Here is an 18,539-nt window from a genome sequence, read left to right as displayed (position 1 = left end):
TGTATGGATGTGAAAGTTGGACAGTGAAAAAAGCGGATAAGAGAAAAATCAACTCATTTGAAATGTGGTGCTGGAGGAGAGCTTTGCAGCTACCATGGACTGTGAAAAAGACAAATAATTGGGCGTTAGAACAGATTAAACCAGAACTACCACTAGAGGAGAGTTCCAGTGTGGCGTAGTGGTTAGAGTGTTGGACTATGACCTGAGAGACCAGGGTTCGAATCACCACACAGCCATGCAGCTCAGAGGGTGACCTTGGGCCAGTCCCTGCCTCTCAGCCTCAGAGGAGGGCAACGGTAAACCACCTCTGAATACCACTTACCATGAAAACCCTATTCATAGGGTTGCCATAAGTCAGAATCGACTTGAAGGAAGTCCCCAACACCAGAGGCTAAAATAATGAAACTGAGGTTATCATACTTTGGTCACATAATGAGAAGACGTGATTCACTAGAAAAGACAATAATGCTGGGAAAAATAGGAGTAGAAAATGAGGAAGAGCAAACAAGATATGGATTGATTCCATAAAGGAAGCCACAGACCTGAACGTACAAGATCTGAACAGGGTGGTTTATAACAGATGCTATTGGAAGTCGCTGATTCATAGAGTTGCCATAAGTCGTAATCAACTTGAAGACACATAACAACAACCTTGATTGAATGTTGCATTCAAGAATAGGGATTGGGGTGGCTCATGTGACTATAAATTACTTTAAATTGTTTTTAAGGATGTATTTTATATTGTTGTAACCAGCCCTGGGACCTCAGGGTAAAGGGTGGATAATAAATTAAAATCATCATCATCCACCTAATACTGAGTTTATATCTCTTTCAGATGAAAAACTGGATTTGAATGACAGTAAATGGGAAGATATCCATGTCATAACAGGCGCTCTGAAAATGTTTTTTAGAGAACTACCAGAACCACTATTCACTTACAGTCATTTTAGTGACTTTGTCAATGCAATCAGTAAGTCTATGCTAAAGAAACTTTTCACCCTAAAACAATTGTATATCAGTTTGAGAGTAGTAGCCATGTTGGACAGTTACACAAAAACAAGATACTGAGCTGCAAATCAGGAATTCCCCTGTTCAGATCTTACCTTGGTGATGACCTCACTAGGATTGTGGCTTAAACAAGTCACAATCTGTCGGCCTCAGAACCTCATACTTGTCTGCAATATTAGGATAACACTGATCTATTCTGCAGGTTATTGTCAGGATTACAAGTATCCTTGTTGTAATCCTAACAATAACATGTAAAGTAGATCAGTATGGGAAGCTTTGAATATTGTATAAAGCTGTGGTGGCTAACCTGTGGCCCTCCAGATCTTGTTGGATTCCAGCTCCCATCAACCCTATCCAGCATGGTCAGTGGTTGAGGAGTTGTAGTTTAGCAACCTGGAGGGCTACAGATTGGCCACGTCCACTCTAAAGTGTTAAGCATTATTATTAATAAAGTGCAATGCATTAATATTATTTGAAAGGAAACAACAGAAAGCCCTTAACGGGGTAGATAAATATACCCTGAGTACAGAAAAATGAGGAAAATCAATTTCTTTTTCTTTTTCAAAGTGAAGAAAAAGGTGAAGCAATGCAAGAAATAGTGCTGCGTTGTGTATTGTATTATGCAGGACACAAATCCAACCAAATGAATAGTAAATCCAAACAGTGCAGATGTGACCCATACTTGTCCCCCCTCCAAATTTTTCCATCCCCCCCGCCTTCACATCTCTAAGCATAAACAAACACCTAAACGAAGACAATAACTTTTTCTAGTGACCTGCCCATTCCCATGTTTCATTTACATAAACCTCCACAGCATCGAATTTGCTAATGAATGCCAATTTGGCTACTTCATACTGAAGCCAGTTTGTATAAAAGCTAATCTCTATAAATGGAAATGCTGGCAGATAAGACAAATTTCATTATAAAGGATGTGGAATTTTCTTCTTCTTCACTGTACTAGAATCATATTTCATGCATCTGATAAAGTGGGCTATGGCCCATGATAACTTATACTACAATAAACTCATTGCAAGAGGTAAATACATAATGTCTAATTTTATTATTGTATAGCAGTGTTAACTATGGCCACTAGGTGGTAGTGCACATTAGCTAATGCCCTCTCAATCATCCATAAACCGCATAAAGCAATGTGCATAAAAGTTGTCTTTCCCCCTGCCCCCTCTCCAGAACAAGAGCCCAGACAGCGTGTTCATGCTGTAAAAGAGCTGATTAAACAGTTGCCAAAGCCAAATCAAGATACCATGCAGGTGCTCTTCAAACACCTCAAGCGGTAAGTAGCACATGGAAGAAAAATGTGACTCAGTCTGTTTTTCACATCAACAAATGAGCAAACATGATGAAATCATGTTTCTATTTTCCTCTGGAGGTCACCCTGCCTAGCCAGTCCCAGCCTCTTGCATCTGCCTTCTAGAAAAATGTGCTCAAGCATAGCTTTTTAAAGTTCAGTTTTGGGTAAATACGTGTTGGGGGAGGGGCCAGTGTTATAAAGGATTTTAGCTGTCAGTGAAAAGGTGCTGAGGTATGTGGCTGCAGTGAGAAATTGTGACTATATAATTTGATCATGATGCAAAGGTCCAGAAGGCAACAGTGCAGGCATTGAACTATGTGCAAGCTCCAGTTGCTTCATTAATTTTATGGTCTGGGAATACTCCCTATGAATATGCACATTGCTTGGGTTGGAACTATGTATACACATAAGAATGTCTAGATTAGAATACTTATATACAGAATTTTACCATAGAAATTCTTTTGATATCTGCTGCCTTGTTTGTGATATTAACTTGCATTTTGGTTGGAAGTTCAGTGTTTGTCCTCTTTCTTTCTCCCCCTGCCCCTCATCTTTCAGAGTTGTAGAAAATGGAGAGAAGAACCGAATGACCTATCAAAGCATAGCCATTGTCTTTGGTCCAACCCTGCTAAAGCCAGAGAAAGAGACTTGTAACATAGCAGTTCACACAGTGTATCAGAACCAGATTGTAGAGTTAATCCTACTGGAATTGAACTCCATCTTTGGACGCTGAATTTCTTTGGTGAGACTGGCCTTAGTAGGAGAATAACTTTGCTTTGGCAGAAACTGCACCTCTTTTGTACATGATGTATTTGTGGACCAAGCAGCAACTTGATGTTTTTGCACTTTTGTGGGAGAGGGAAGAGTGTGTGATTTTTTTATCTGGTTTTTGTGGAACTATTAAAACTTCTTTATAGTTCACTTAATGTTGTGAATGTTTCAAGATTTATATATTTTGAGTAACACTTAAATTACAGAACAAGTATAGATGTACACACTGGATTCCACGGTGAGAGAAGCTAAACCTAAATCTCAAACTGGATAATCTGGAATACTGTTTTAATTTTAGGCTCACCACTTGTTTTGGGGAACATAAACCCCTTAAACTGACTTTGAAAACCTCCATGAACATTTTTAGTGAATAATTACAATATAAGCTTACGCATTAAACCTGTAAGATCATTTCTGTATCTTGTCCACAGGGTTTCTGTATTCATATTCGACAGGCTTAAACAAATGCTAACAGTGGCCAGTGTAAATTCCTCGCATGAGGTTTCCTTTTTTTATTGTTTGAACTTTGCACATACTCTTGTTGGCTCTCTTGAACGCACACTAGTATTACTTCAGACACTGAACTGGTACACATATCCAACAGAGGATATACCATGGTCTGTGAAAAACCAGAGCTTTCAACTAATAAAGTTCATTTTTTCAGTATATGTTTTGGGCTACGCTTTGTCTAAATTGTACCTAACAATCTTAATTGAAGGTTGATTTTAACACTGTACTGATTTCTTGGTATGAACCTGTGGTAGTGAAATTGGATGTAAATACAGAATTAATCCCTAACAGTGTTTGCTTTTTTAATATACATACACACACACTGTTGCATAGTTTCAGAGTACCGAGTACCTCCTAGTCATACATTTCTAATAATATGTAGATAAGTAATTGGTATTGTGATGCCTCCAATTGATGTCTGGGTTTCCACAGAGAAATGGGGTACTGGGGAAAACAGTGTGCACTTTTAAATGCCAATTACATCTGCATGCAAATAATTGTAATGCAAACGGTACTGGAAAAATACTGAGTGTGCTTGCTTACATGGTTAATGCACTACAAGCAGAGCCTCTGATTTATTTAATATGTACAGGAGCTACATTAGATAAATGGATGACAAATTCTAACATCTATAAATAGCAGAAGCCTATGCTTGAATAGATGTGTGTCTGGATGTAATGAAAATGCTAAATTTCAGGATTCCTTTTTACATTAATAATGTAGATTGATTTGTAAAATAGGTTTCAGAAGATTTTGTTACAGGAGATGTGTTCTGCGAAAGATTTTTTAAAATGTATTTTTCTAGACTAACTGCTGTATCTGACATCTGCTATGTGGAATCTGAATAAAGAAAATTGTTAGTTGTTTTGGAATTTGATGCTCCAGATTTGGATGTTTTCTGTTGCAATGAAACTACATGTACAAACTGACAGATCGCCTGTTTGTTGGTTTCTGCTGTGTATTACTTTGAGTCTCTGAGAAGTAGCTGGATCATTATCCTAGCCTTTTATAACTGCCTTTTCAAGTACAAACACTCAAAAGTGGCATACAAGCATGATTAAAACACATATAAAATTGTAAATAGACTGTTAGTCCCAAAACTGCTTCTGTGTTCCATCCCTGTGGCCATTGAAGGCCTGATAACATTTATCTTCTACTGTTGTGTGCCAGAAAGTCTCCTTGGGGAGTTCAAAACTGGCACCGCTACAGAAAAGGCCCTGCTTAGTACATTTATGATCACAGAAATTGGAAAGGAGAATGAGTTCCTTAAGAGATGATGGGATAAGCCCCCTTAAAGCATTTATAGGTAAGCACCAGCATTTGGATCAGACCTGGCAGCAAACTACCACTCAGTCGTATTAAGGATGTGTAACATGACCCACCCAGCTTCTTATTGTCTTAAGAATGATAACAGTATTCCACCTCAGCTGCCACTTATCTTTCAAGGAAGTCCCATGACAAGTGAATGAAAGGAACCAACCTGCAAGGTAACTCAGGCATGCATAACAGTGAACAATTCTTGTCCTCTGGAAAGGACATGGTTTACATGTCTGATGAAAGGCATGTCTAGCAACAGACACCTGAGCATTCAGGAGGAAGATGAAGCCAAGGAAATCTCCCAGACTGTAAATTTGCTCCTTCAGGCTAAATGTGATCCCAATCCATGAATCAACCACATCTCCCGAGAAGTATGGCCTACCAGCTATCACAACTGTGTGTTTAGAATGTTACCTAGTATCACATCTAAAATTGCCCTGTTACACACAAGTGAAACAGTGTGATGTAGTGGTTAAAGTGCTAGGCTAGTGATTGGGTGATTGTGGAGCAGGCAGTACCTCTCAGCCTAGCCTACTTTACAGGGTTGTTGTGCGGACAAAATGGGGAAGAGAATCAAGGTCTGCCACCTTGAGCTCCTTGAAGGAAAGGTGAGATACAAGTACAGTATATCCCTACAGAACTGTCCCTCTAGGTGGCTTAGTAGGATTTAATGATAAATGGTATCAAAAACTGAAATCTGATGTTTAGAAGAATCAACAGGGCTATATTGCACCTGTCCATCTAGCTCTGCTGAAGCAATTTGGCTCAGGTTTCAAGCCAGGCTTTGGGACAGTATTTATTACAAGGATTGATACCCCACCTTTCCAATACATATGAATTACTGGACCTATTCAGTCATTGCTCATGTGAAAGGTCACTAGGAGCCCTGCTCCTATTGTCATGGTGCTTCTCCCAGCTTCCAACATGTTCTGGGCAAACATCTGCAGCAGGGGGGGCTGACTGTACTTGTGTAGGCTCGCTGGATGCTTTAGAACCTGGGTGTAGGCTGCCTACAAAATCACAGCAGGATCCCTGCAGAAAATGTTTGCCCTAATCACATGTGAAGAGTTGTGTGACTATAGGGGTGGGCCTTAAGGTATGGCTCCACAGACCTCGTGTATTTGTGTTGCCCCTTCACGTGAGGAATGATTGAATAGAGTTATTCAAGGAATAGATTTCAGACATGCTCGAAACTGGACTTTTACTGTGTACTTGGTAGCCTTGCCAAAAACAGGAAGTTACAGAAAGCCAGAAAACTTCCAAAATAATTTGGATAAAATTAATGGCTTTTTAATTAGAAATCAAACTTCAGTCTCCTTCAGAATGAATATTAATTCCTCCTTTAAAAGAGTAATTGATACTTGCTTGACTTCTAGTGCCAGTCGCTGTTTTGAGCTGACAAGATAGCAGGGCTGTGGAGTCGGAGTCAGAAGCAATTTTGGGTGGAGTCGGAGTCGGTAGAAATGTACTGACTGGCTTCAAAATAAATTTTGATTGACAAATTTTTTAAAATATAAATTCAAAATGTCAAAGAAGCTTCCCATGAAGTCAGCTGTAGTTGAGCATTTCACCATAACTCAAGATGGATGAAGACAAATGCTGTGATGCCAAGATCAGTGCATATTCAGGCAGCAATAAAAATGCTCCTATGAGAGCTTCCAATTTAAAAAGACATTTACAGCCCTTTCCAGGGCTGTGGAGCTGGAAGCAATTTTGGGTGGAGTCTGAGTCAGAGAGTAAAAAAATAGAGGAGTCGGAGTCAGTGTCGAAGGTTTGGCGTACCGACTCCACAGCCCTGCAAGATAGGTGAGAGTCATATGCTAGCTAAACTTCTCCAAGCATCCCATCAGTGTTCTTGGGTACCAGCAACTGTATCTGTCTTGAGCAATTAGCAAAAGCAGAGGCTGTGTTCAGGGCAATGACACCCCCCCCTGAAAAGCCCAATAGCCCACAGAACAATGGCAGATCACTTGCTTTCTCTGTGTTAGTGCCAGGGTTAATAATTAGGATTCCTAAATGATCTTAGTAGAGCTGGGAAACACCCCTACTGGAGTCTTTGGAGCCTACTGCCAGTCACTGTAGACAGTACTAGATGGGGCCAGTGATATTAGGGTTGCCAGGTCAGAAACATCCCAAACCCTGAGATTTCAAGGGTGGATCCTGGTGATGTCATGGAGTGAGCTCTAGTAATGTCATGGGGCAAGCCCTAGTGATGTCATTAAGCATGATACATTAAGCACCAACCACAGTTGCATGGAGCATACCACTCAAAAAAAAAAAAATCTCATTGGAAATTAAGGTAGAAATCTTAGCTAAATGAGGGTGTTTCCAGGTCCAGCTGAAGTGACGGGATCATTCCTTCTTACCTGCTTACAGATCCTGGGTAAGGAACATTTAATCTAGCCTACTTGCTTCTGGCAAGAAGGGTTTAAGTGCCCTCAGGCCAGGCCAGTCCAGTCAGTAGAAGGCCATTATAGGAAGAAAGCCTAGTGTTGAGATGTTAGATGGGAGCACTCAGGAGTAAAGATGGATGCCCAGTCTATCTAAAGGAGCGCCTCCAGCATCATCAGCTATGCCGCCCAACAAGATCAGCCTCAAAAGACCTTCTCTCCACCCCATCAGTCAAAACAGCCAAACTGGTGAGGACTAGAGAGAGGGCTTTTTCAATTGTGGCCCCCACCCTGTGGAACTCCCTCCCAAATTATCTCCGCCATGCCCCTTCTATGATGAGCTTCCGCTGGGCCTTGAAGACCTGGCTCTTCAGGCAGGCTTTTGGGGTGGGTTAGATTTTAACTTCATTGTTTTTAGATTTTTAATGCCCACGTATTGTATGCCTATGTTGTACGTTGCCCAGAGTGGCTGGACAGCCAGCCAGATGGGGTACTAATAAATTCAATAAATAAATAAATAAATGCTCCTGAAAACTGCAATTCTAAACATACTCACCAAGGGACTAAGCCCCATGTAACTCAACAGGACTTACATCTGTGTTGATATTATTAGGATTGTGCTGTTGGTAAGGCTTGACTAGGAATCTGCTGCAACAATATCCATATCAAAGCAGGGTTAGCAACCCCCTGCCTGGAATAACCTGCCTGCCTTTTAATGTGGCTGCTCCAAACTTCTTTACAGACTTGACCCTTCACTGCAGGGAGAGGTTTGAGAAATGAGTAAGAGTTAAGAAGATTCTCTACTCTTTCCTGCCTACTCTGCACGCTGCTATAAACTCACTTTGACAACCAACCAAATTCCAGTGAGTTATAATTGACAGAGAGAAAATATACATGGTTGTGTCTACCTTCATAGGCAATAGATTGGGAAAAACAGCCACACTTTCCATTATGTGAATTCTCTTTTACCACTATTGGGCAAGAACAAACCATCATGTGAATAACAAGGTGCATCATCAGTGGGTTTAATGAGGTTGAACTGACCACATAGTACCACTGTTGTTGCTTCTATGGATGTAAGGGAGTAAGGTCAGAGGTAAATGAAATGCAAATAGAAAAAACAAAACAAAAGATAGTGATGATTTTGTAAATGCAATACCATACCAACCGCAACAAGATTCCTATGAGTAAGACAGAAAACTCAGCATCCCACAACCAGTCAGGGTTCCTAACCAAAACTAAAAAAATCCTGGCATCTAGTCAGCCAAGGTCACAGAAATCCCCATACAGCACAACCTGACCCGGAGGCTGCAGTTAATGCAGAATTCTGTGGCACGATTGCTGACATGAGTGAGACCCTATCAGCACATAATACCTCTGCTCTGAAATCTGCACTGGTTGCTGATTTGCTACCAGGCCAAGTTCAAGGTGTGCTTTCCATGTTATGAGTTCCACATAGTACTCATTCTGCTGTTGTAAGAAATCGATCCATTAGTGTGGCAGTACCTACACTTTGGAACTCCCTGCATATTTCCATTAGTCAGGGACCTTCATTGTACTCATTTTGGTACCTGCTAAAATCATTTTTGTTTAGGCAAGCCTACCCTGGCAAGCAGAAGCTATTATGTTTTTTTCTCTGTTTTTAACTCATTGATGGTTTTATTATTTTTAATGTTTTTAAAAATCTGTCTTTAACTGTGTTTGTCAATAATTTTATTGTTTTAAGTTATTCTATAAACTGGATTGAGGTTTTTTACAATAAAGCAGTATATAAATGTTGTAAATAAAATATATAAATAAATTTTTGAGTCACTGTGGCCCTTAGGTCTCTTTCCTTTTTTATACTGAGTCAGGCCATTTGGTACCATTTAGCTCAGTACTGCTGACTAGGGTTGCCAGGTTCAGGGCCTGAGACTGACCCTGTATCTTTAGGAGAAGAGAAAGTCAGCCAAGTGCAGGTGTTCTTGCAACACTGTAATGAGAAAAAACATAAGGTGGAATTCTCCCTTCATCTTGCACAACTTTTAAAGATACAGAAGACCTCTTGGAGGCTGGGCCTGGCAACCAAGAGGTCTTCTGTATCTTTAAAAGTTGTGCAGGGGGAAGAGAGAATTCACCCTTGTGGTTTTTCTCATTATAGTGTTGCAAGAACACCTGCACTTGGCTGCCTGTCTCTTCTCCTAAAGATGCAGGATCAGTCTCAGGCCCTGAACCCGGCAACCCTACTGCTGACATCGATTAGCATTGGCTCTCCAGGATTCCAGGCAATAGTCCCTTCCAGAGATTGAATTTTGGACCTTTGCATGTATGCTACAGCCCTTTTTTAAAAAGTATATTTTAAAATTGTTCTTTTCAATTCACTAATGAATGCACAGCATACTAGGGCAGATCCACATAATACATTTAAAGCACATGAATTCCACTGCAGAATCCTGGGAACTGTAGTTTGTTAAGGGTTGTGGGAACTATAACTGTAAAAGGGAAACTACACTTCCCAGGATTCTTTGGGGGAAGTCATGTGCTTTATATGCTGGTTTGATGTGCTTTAAATGTATTATGTGGATCTGCATTACTTCATAAACTTTGCCTGAATATAGATCATTTCTATCATAGCTCTGGGCTCCTACTGGGAGGAAGGGCGAGATATAAATCAAATAATAAATAAATAAATTTTAAATGGAAATAAGCTACAGACTTTACTGGGTGACCATGGGCTATGCACCATCTCTCAGCCTAATCTGCCCATCGGGTGAAAACAACAGAGGGGGACCATGACCACCGCAAAGTGCAATCTTATGCATGTTTACTCAGAAGCAAGTCCCAATGTATTCAATGGGGCTTACTCAGACATATAAGAAGCATGCACAGGACTGCAATTCATTGATAAGGAACTTCACTCACCCAATCCAACATTCCAAATCATACCACTTTAAGCTATTTTGCAACTGTTTTCTACTTGTTTTATGGTTATTGGATTTTAAAAGGCTTTATTTCTTGTTGTGAGCTGCCTTGGTTTCCAGCCCTACCTCACAGGGTTGTTGGAAAGATTCCATATACACACACACTGGAGATGTAAAAATACATACATCCTATATAGTTTATTGTCAAAACCAGTTGGCTATTGCAGAACATTTTTTAAAAAATAAACAAGTATTAGTTTCCTGCCAAATAAAAGCTGTGACACCTAAGTAAGCTCTGCCTAACTATTTTTTTTAAAGGATTGGAGGAGAGAAAGATTTTCAACACAATCCTTTTCTATGTTCACTCAAAAGTCCCATTAATTTTCAGCACAATCCTAACCACGTCTACTCAAACGTAAATCCTACCGAATTCAATGGGATTAGCTCCCAGGTATGTGGAATTAGCATTGCAGCTTTACTCCCAGAAAAGCTTCATATTGGGAAGGTTTTAAAAACAGGTTATGAATAAAACAAATAACCTCCCTCTTCCAGTAAAACTGAAACTTGTTTGACTCCTAAATTAGAAAAGTATAACACTGTAGCATGTACACTTTTTAAAACTTCTATTAAAAAATTATTTGAAAGATAAAATGTATAATATGCCATTTTTGCAAGTAATTAAAAAAAACCCTGCAAGTACACTTTTATGCCTACCAAGATCCTGCTGTGATCTTCTGTTGTAGTGCAATCCTATGCATGTTTACTCAGAGGCAAGTCCCAATCCTGTACAGAGAAAGTACTCTTTGTGCTGCTGAAAGCTATATATTTACTGAATTCCTGATGTGAGACAACCAGGAAAAGGAAACTGTGAGTTTAGCTATTGCCTGGGGTCAACAAATCTTCTCAATCAACCCTGACTTCACTTATTGGCTAAAACCTGAAAGGGCAGGGATTAGAACAGCCAGTAGTAACAGAAGTTGCGGGGGAGGGCAGCTGACATTTTGGTTTATATCTTTTGAACCAGACCACCTAGAAACTTTTTTTTAAATGAAAGCTAAGAGTCCAGAGATTAAGGTGACTCACCAGGAGAGGACCCCCCAAAACAGGAGTCTCTGGGCAAAAGCCGGACACCAGGCAACTCTTAAGTGATATACAGGGAACACAGTGACTTGATAGAATGTAACCTGATATGCCATGCCCTACAGTTTCCATGACAACTGTTTCCTGAATCTTTGAACACTTAAAAAATGTGTGTTCCAAAATGGTAAATATTGTGCCAGGAATTAATTATGTTCTTTGAAACTGGAAGGCCTTTATCTTTTTTTTTTTTTACAATAATTTTTATTCAAATTTTCATAAAACATACAAAACAAAATCATAAAACATTCAAAGACAAAAAACAAAACAAAACAAAAATGATTAAACAAAAAAATAAAATGTTGACTTCCCATTTGTCACAGATCAAATCAGTTATAGGTCTACAATATATAACAATCCTGTCTCTTAAATTATATTATAAAATCACTTTCCTCCAGTAGTTATCTTAATTAATCATCAAATCTCATAAACATTACTTTATTCTTTCCACAAAAAGTCAAAGAGAGGTTTCAATTCTTTAAGAAATATATCTATCAATTTTTCTCCAAATAAACATGTCGATTAATCCATCTCGTTAATAATAATAATAATCTTATTGTCATAACCATAGTCCAAATAAACATATCGATTAATCCATCTCATCAAAATCTGTTAGGTCCAATAATTTCAATAGCCATTATTCCATTATCCATATTAATTCCATCTTCCATCTTCAATAGTCCTGTTAAGTCCAGTAATTTCAGTGTCCAATCTTCCATTATCAGTATTCCATAATAATCTTGCTGTCATAGCCATAGTCATATAATAAGAGTCTGATGGGAATTACCTCTATCCCAAATATTTTCTTGCCATCAATTCTGAATAAGTTGCTGAAATATTGTTGTAAAGTCATATCTCTGTTCTTCTTTTTTACAGAATGCACTGGCTCATCTCTTGAGAGTTTTTCCATTGTCACATGGCTGCAGTTAATTCCATAGATTTTCTCTATATCAAGCTCCATCACATCATTCCAGTCCAGAAGATTATCCAAGCCATTGATAACTTTATCTCTAATATCTTCATTAATTTCTTCAGAGATAACGTTAAATTCCAAACAGTAGATTTTATTTCTAATATCCATAAACTCCAGATCTTTTTCCAATTCCACATTTGTTCCAATCTCCAGGGCTTGTATCTTCCCTTTATTTTTTCTTTTCTCATCTCTGATCTAATTCTCCTCTCTCACAGGATCCCCTATTTCTTTAAGCTCCTGCGTCATTTTGCTCAGTTCCATTTTCAGCTCCTTACTGCCCTGTCGCAGGGTTTGTTTCGTTATCTCAATCTCATCCATTATTTTCTGAAACGTAATTACTTCCAGATTCTCAGCCACTTTCTTGATTGCCATTTTTAAAACCACGAAAACAAAACAAAACAAAAATAAAGAAGAACCACTTCTTATTTCAGCAACAATTGGGTTAATATTCCAGGCTTGATGACATCACAGTATAAACAGAGCAGCCTGCCTTATCTCTCTATGTTCAAGAATACAAAACAAATTTAGTTCCCAGCATCAAAACAGTTAGTGGCGTCGTGAAGAAGCAGATTCGTCAAAATAAAATAGACCAAAAAGAGAATAGTCCCAGACAATATAATGTTCCTCGGAATAGAAATCCCTCTTCTGTTTATATCTTTAGAATGCACTTCCAGGACAGCTTTTTGCAATAGAAACAGAGATAAGCTGTTAATTTCGTGAATAACAGAGAAGAGTTATAGCTCACCCAGAAGTTCTTTAAAGCTGATTCATTTGACAAATCTCTTTTTGCTGCAACAATTTAAACCAAGTAAAAAAAATAATAGAAAGAAGGGTGCTTGCCTGTTAGTCCGTTTTCTCTTTGAAGAAAAGATAAACGTATCGCATTAATCAGATAGAGCTTGTTCGGAAGTCCATCCGGCATTGCTGGCTGGACCTTTTCTCATAAATTAATGAAATCTAGTCCTCCCAACAAAAACAGGCTTTTGAGGTTGATCTCTACGTTTCTCCCTGCCCGGGAGAAATTTCATCAGTCAAAAAAAAAAATGTTCTGACTGATTTATATCTGAATAAGCTTCTTCTGCGGCGGGAGCCCGTCTCAAAAGCAGGCACAAGCGAAGTCACCCTTCCCGGAAGTCCGAAGGCCTTTATCTTTTTTTGAAAGGCTTTGTAAATTTACATTTTGTATTTTATTTTTTAAAAAAATAAACAACAGTAAAATTTAGGATTTACTGTAGGGGGAAAAACTTTTGCAAGCCCAAACTGAACTTGGAAAGCATTGGCATAAATGAATGGTTTAAGTCAAGCAAAATGTTGTAATTAACATATCAAAGGTGTTAGCTCTTAACACATCAGCATCTATTGTCCTGAAGTGTGGCTCTGCCTTGGAACAATCCAGTTTTGCTAACTCTGGCTTTCCTTTGTTGGAAGTAGCTGCATTGCTTTCCTTGAATGCTGTAAGGGAGGCCACTAATTAGTGACATGACATTCAGAATATCTTGAGTTTTGCAAATTACGTAAATTTGTTTAGTCTCTATCGATTACTGTGGAGGTCTGGCAACAAGACAGAACGTGAGGCTGTTTTGACTTCGGGGAGGGGGAAATATACATTTAATTCTTGACCTATGTTTGTATTGCTTAAAGCAATCTCTTAAAATTGATTGTGTCATGCAACCTGTTGACTTGTTTCTGCACTTCAGCCACTGGTAGTACTAGAGACCTTTATACAAATTCTGTTTATTAGTACCCTTGCCTGTATTGTGCCTATGCAGATTCCTGGCTCCTTGACAGCCTTTCAGAATGAGGATAGGGCAGAACCCGCATAGTCAAGATTTGTGTTCAGTTTACCAGGGCTAATTCTCAATTATTATGGGTAAGCTTAAACTTAGATAGCAAGCCATTTTCCTGTGAGTACCCAGCTTTGTGCCAAGGCAGAAAAGAGCAGCAATCTGTTGGAATCACTCATTTATACACCATAAACTTTGGCTAGGACAAGTTGGACACAGTGCTCTGATGGAGGCAGTTACTGAATGTCTAATAAGGCATCTCAGAGCCATGCAAGAAAAGGGAGCTGCTCCAGGGAATCTTAATGAGCTTCCACAATTGCAACACTGTGTAGATGAGCAGCTGCTGAGGCTGTTTTCTGCTGGATCAAGACCTTACAAAATACCCTGTCCTAATAATAATGGAGCTTAAGTGAATATTTTCTGCATTGCAATTCTGTTTAAAGGGAGTACTTGTAAATCAATTCATTTAGAAGGGGCCCCCTCTCTCTCTGTTCCCCTTTATCCTTCTGGAGAATAAGCTAGAATTACTGTGCTAGAATTCTACATTTTGATTGATTTAATGGTTCAAAGAAAGTTGATTTTTTAAAAAAAAACACCACACCCTTAGCTTTGATCACTAGTTGCATTTTTCATTGCAGACAAATCAGATGTGCAGGAATCATTAAAGAGTTCCACAAAAGTGTTACTGCACATGTAAAACTGGCTAGCTCTGTCTCTTTTTATAAGTTTAACCCTGTCTTTTAAAATTACTTACACACAAGAAACCTTCAAGAACAGAAAAATCAATCTTTTTATACTCTTATCCCTTCCCCTTCATGAAGTGAGCATTAAGAGGACAGCTGCTTAGAAGCCATTGACTTCCTGCAGGTTCTTTACTTTTGACTTGCTACAGCAGGTGAAGCTTGAAGCATGCTGACAGGAGGGGACAATTTGCAATTAATGTGGCAGTTACCTTCCACATACATCCACATCATGAGTACTTTTTTTGTGCAATGATAAGTGCAAAAGTTTTGTTTCAGGGTGCAGCAAACTCATCGATTTTAGGCAGAAGGAAGAGAGAACCCTGGCTGAAGTCCAAAAAGCTATCTCCAGGTGAATTTCTTCACATGAATGTCCAGACAACTTGCCAGAGTGCTGATGCATCCCCACAGCTGTTTTGTGTGAATATTGAAGAAGCCTATTTGGTCTTTTCAAATAAGCTTTTTTAAAATAACCCAGTCAATGTGTGAACCTTTGTGCAAATGATCAGTTTGATATTTGATACAGCTGGAAGGAGAAACCTATCTTAGGGCCATTATGAGAAATCCCAAGCTGTCCTCAGCTTCGCTCTCTCTTGGAGAGAGACGGACATGAGAAGCTGTGATTATAAGCTTTAGATACTGATGACTATTGAGCAATATCTATGCCAGCAGTAGAGATACACCAATCTGTCCAGTTTGGTTTCTCTTGAAAAAATGGAAATGGCCTGCCGTCAAGTCTATCCCAACTTATGGCTGCCCTATGAATAGGGTTTTCATGGTAAGCGGTATTTAGAGGGGGTTACCATTCCCTCCCTCTGAGGCTGGTCCTCCCCAGCTGGCTAGGGCCTGCTCAGCTTGCCACAGCTGCACAAGCCAGCCCCTTCCTTGTCTGCAACTGCCAGCTGGGGGGCAACTGGGACTATGCAGCTTGCCCACGGCTGCACAGGTGGCAGGGCAAGTAACCCCTGAGCCACTCACTGTGGGGGTGATCTTTACCTGGCCCTTGACATCCAGGAGACATGAGTGGGGATTTGAACTTACAGACTCTGGACTCCCAGCCAGGCTCTCCTCCCCACTGTGCTATACCAGCTGTTGGTTTCTCTCTTTGTTTCTCATTTTTACAGTCTTAAGTTCAGTTTGCCCCATTTCTTCAGTTGCATTTTTGCAAATCCACATAAAGATTTGCATGTATTTTCATTCATGTTTCTCCTAATACTTTTGTACATAGTTTGGCTTAGTATAGGCATTTTTCAGTTAATTTTCTCTAATAAACATTTTTGCACATTATTTTCACCACTATACACATTTTTGTATGCACTTTCCCATAATATATGCTATCTTGTACACTTGTTTTGGTTGGAGAACTGCATTGCAAAATTTGGAGAAGTGCAAATTTTGGTTTGCATAATAGTTCAGGAAATGTCAAGGTAAGTTAACTAAATTCTTGCCCATCCCTAGTTGATAGCGACTGGTGTATTTGTACTTTAATTTCAGGGCCTTTTCTCTGTGTACTGGAATCGCATAATGCTGGAAGTAATAAGCTGATGTGAAAATCTTTAGCAGGATTTGGTGGTTATAAACACAATGAGAAAGTATTCCTCTTTTCCAATAGCTTTTCCTACTGCATTCTGTTAGGTAAAATGATCACAAAGCTAACTCAGATACAGTATATATGCATGTACAACTACCATGTGGTTTCCAAAATTCAGATTTAATTTGTAATTCTCTGTATCACTCAGTGATCTTATTTATATAACATGTACCCGATGTTGCTGGGGAATACCAAAAAACAAAACAAAAAAAAATCAGTTGAAATGGATTGGTTAAAATCAGTGCAGTTTTAAAGGTTCAGTTTGCCATGTTGATTCAAAATGGTGTCCAAACCTAGACAAAAATCTGCTCCTTGATCTCAGGAACCATCATGCAAAATTTGGTTACAATACATTGAGATGTCCAAATGCATAGTGAACAGCAAACAACTTTCCATGATTTATAGTAAAACTATATCCTGACCTCCTCCCCCCTCCCATTTTTGAAGGAGGACCAGAGTGACGGTATGCCTTGCAACAATTCTGTGCGATAAATTAAACTGAGTGGGAGTAATTTGTTCAAGGTCAGTTAGTAAGCATCATGGCGGAAATCCAGCTCATTTGTTTTTAATTGTATGGTTATATTGTTGCAACCTGCCCTGGGAACCGATAGGAAAGGGCGAGTAAGAAATAAACATGAATATTCAGTCAATAAGCACAGACCTATTGAAGACAATAGGAAGGCTTCCTTTGTAGAAAAACCTTATCTGGAAGCAAGCTCTTTGGATCAAAGGGAAGCAAGTAGTCAAAGTAATGAACATGGGTAGCCTGGACGGTTTCTCAGCTGGAGGCTGTCCCTACCATTTACCACCTCAGAGAAAAGAAAATAGCTGTCGATCACATCTCATGAATTCTTGGAGTACCTTGCTTTTGATGGGTCTCTGGAGTCATTTAAGGGAAAGTATATTGAGACTTGCTTCAGCAGGAAGAAATACATTTCGTCTTATCCAAGAGGTTATGAGATTAAGGTAGAAAGGCAACTAAGGCTGGAATCCCATGAACACTTCCCTGGGAGTAAGCCCCACTGAAGCAGTGAGACTTGAGTAAGCATGCATCAGATTGTCCTGTAAGAACACAAGAAGAGCCCTGCTGGATCAGACCAGAGGCCCATCTGGTGCAGCATCTTGTTCTCACAACGGCCAATCAGAGGCCTACAGGAAGCCCACCCGAGGCAGCAGCACTTTCCCTATTTGCATAATCACCTTAGAGCACAACTGAGTCAGAGTTTCACAGTTCTAAGTTGCCTTTGGTTTCAATGGGAGAAGGAAGTATGTGTGCAACTTGGTCTCAGTGGTACAAATAGAATTTAAAAGTATGCGAAGGCATTTCAGAGCTTGGAAATGTTACTTTTTTTGAACTACAACTCCCATGAGCCCCAGCCAGCATGGCCACTGGATTGGGCTGATGGGAGTTGTAGTTCAAAAAAGTAACTTTTCCAAGCTCTGCTCTGAGAGAACCTGCAGAGGACTGGGCTGTAAATCACATTGCAATTTCCAGTTGAAAGCTATTTTTAGGTATCTTTAATATAGCTTTTGGCTCTCTCTCTCTCTCTCTCTCTCTCTAAGCCACTCCTTTCATTACCAGTCATTCTTTCCCCCTTTTTGGTAAGCACGGATAGATTTTTTGCCATGTCTTCACCGCCCACCTGCTATTTTGCCTGCATTGAAAGTCAGTGTGACTGGAGATTGTTTGTTTCCTTATTTGTACAATCTCCTCATTGAGAATGTAGGCAGGAATGTGCACTGCCTGGCAAGCACCCTGATTTTGCTGCTTTGCCTTCAGACAGTGAAAAAAGTGCTTGAATAAGTCCTACAGTTGCCTTCTAATGAGCCTGGACTGAAACTGAGAGACACTTAACTGATCAAATGTACTTGGAACAATTCTCTCTTTTCCTGTTTACAACCATGACAATGATTGTGTGGTTTTCTTTTACTAGAGGTGTTTATTATACAGCAGAAACAGAAGAATGGACACTCATTAGCCTAATGCAAAAAGTTAAGCGAGGCAAATTAATTTTATGCTTAATTATGTACCATCCAACAAACCAACAAACCTGTTGACAATGTATCATACCCCTGTATTCAATTTGAAGAGGTGTATAGTTTCATATA

The 18,539-nt window shown here is 39.4% G+C and overlaps 1 protein-coding gene across 9 annotated transcripts in view; it reads left to right on the top strand.

Annotated features, from left to right (window-relative positions):
• Positions 1–4,470, top strand: part of ARHGAP12 (Rho GTPase activating protein 12) — a 100,115-nt gene extending 95,645 nt beyond the window's left edge. For all 9 annotated transcript variants that reach the window (XM_061587270.1, XM_061587273.1, XM_061587271.1 and 6 more), the window contains 3 exons: positions 836–970; positions 2,197–2,299; positions 2,876–4,470. In XM_061587270.1, coding sequence (XP_061443254.1) covers positions 836–970; positions 2,197–2,299; positions 2,876–3,050 — 413 coding nt within the window. In that variant the 3' untranslated portion in view covers positions 3,051–4,470. The remainder of the gene's footprint in view (positions 1–835; positions 971–2,196; positions 2,300–2,875) is intronic.
• Positions 4,471–18,539: the final 14,069 nt, after the last annotated feature.

This window comes from Rhineura floridana, chromosome 10, assembly GCF_030035675.1.
Source record: "Rhineura floridana isolate rRhiFlo1 chromosome 10, rRhiFlo1.hap2, whole genome shotgun sequence".
Classification (NCBI taxonomy): domain Eukaryota; kingdom Metazoa; phylum Chordata; class Lepidosauria; order Squamata; family Rhineuridae; genus Rhineura; species Rhineura floridana.
This window is presented reverse-complemented; position numbering and strand designations above follow the sequence as displayed.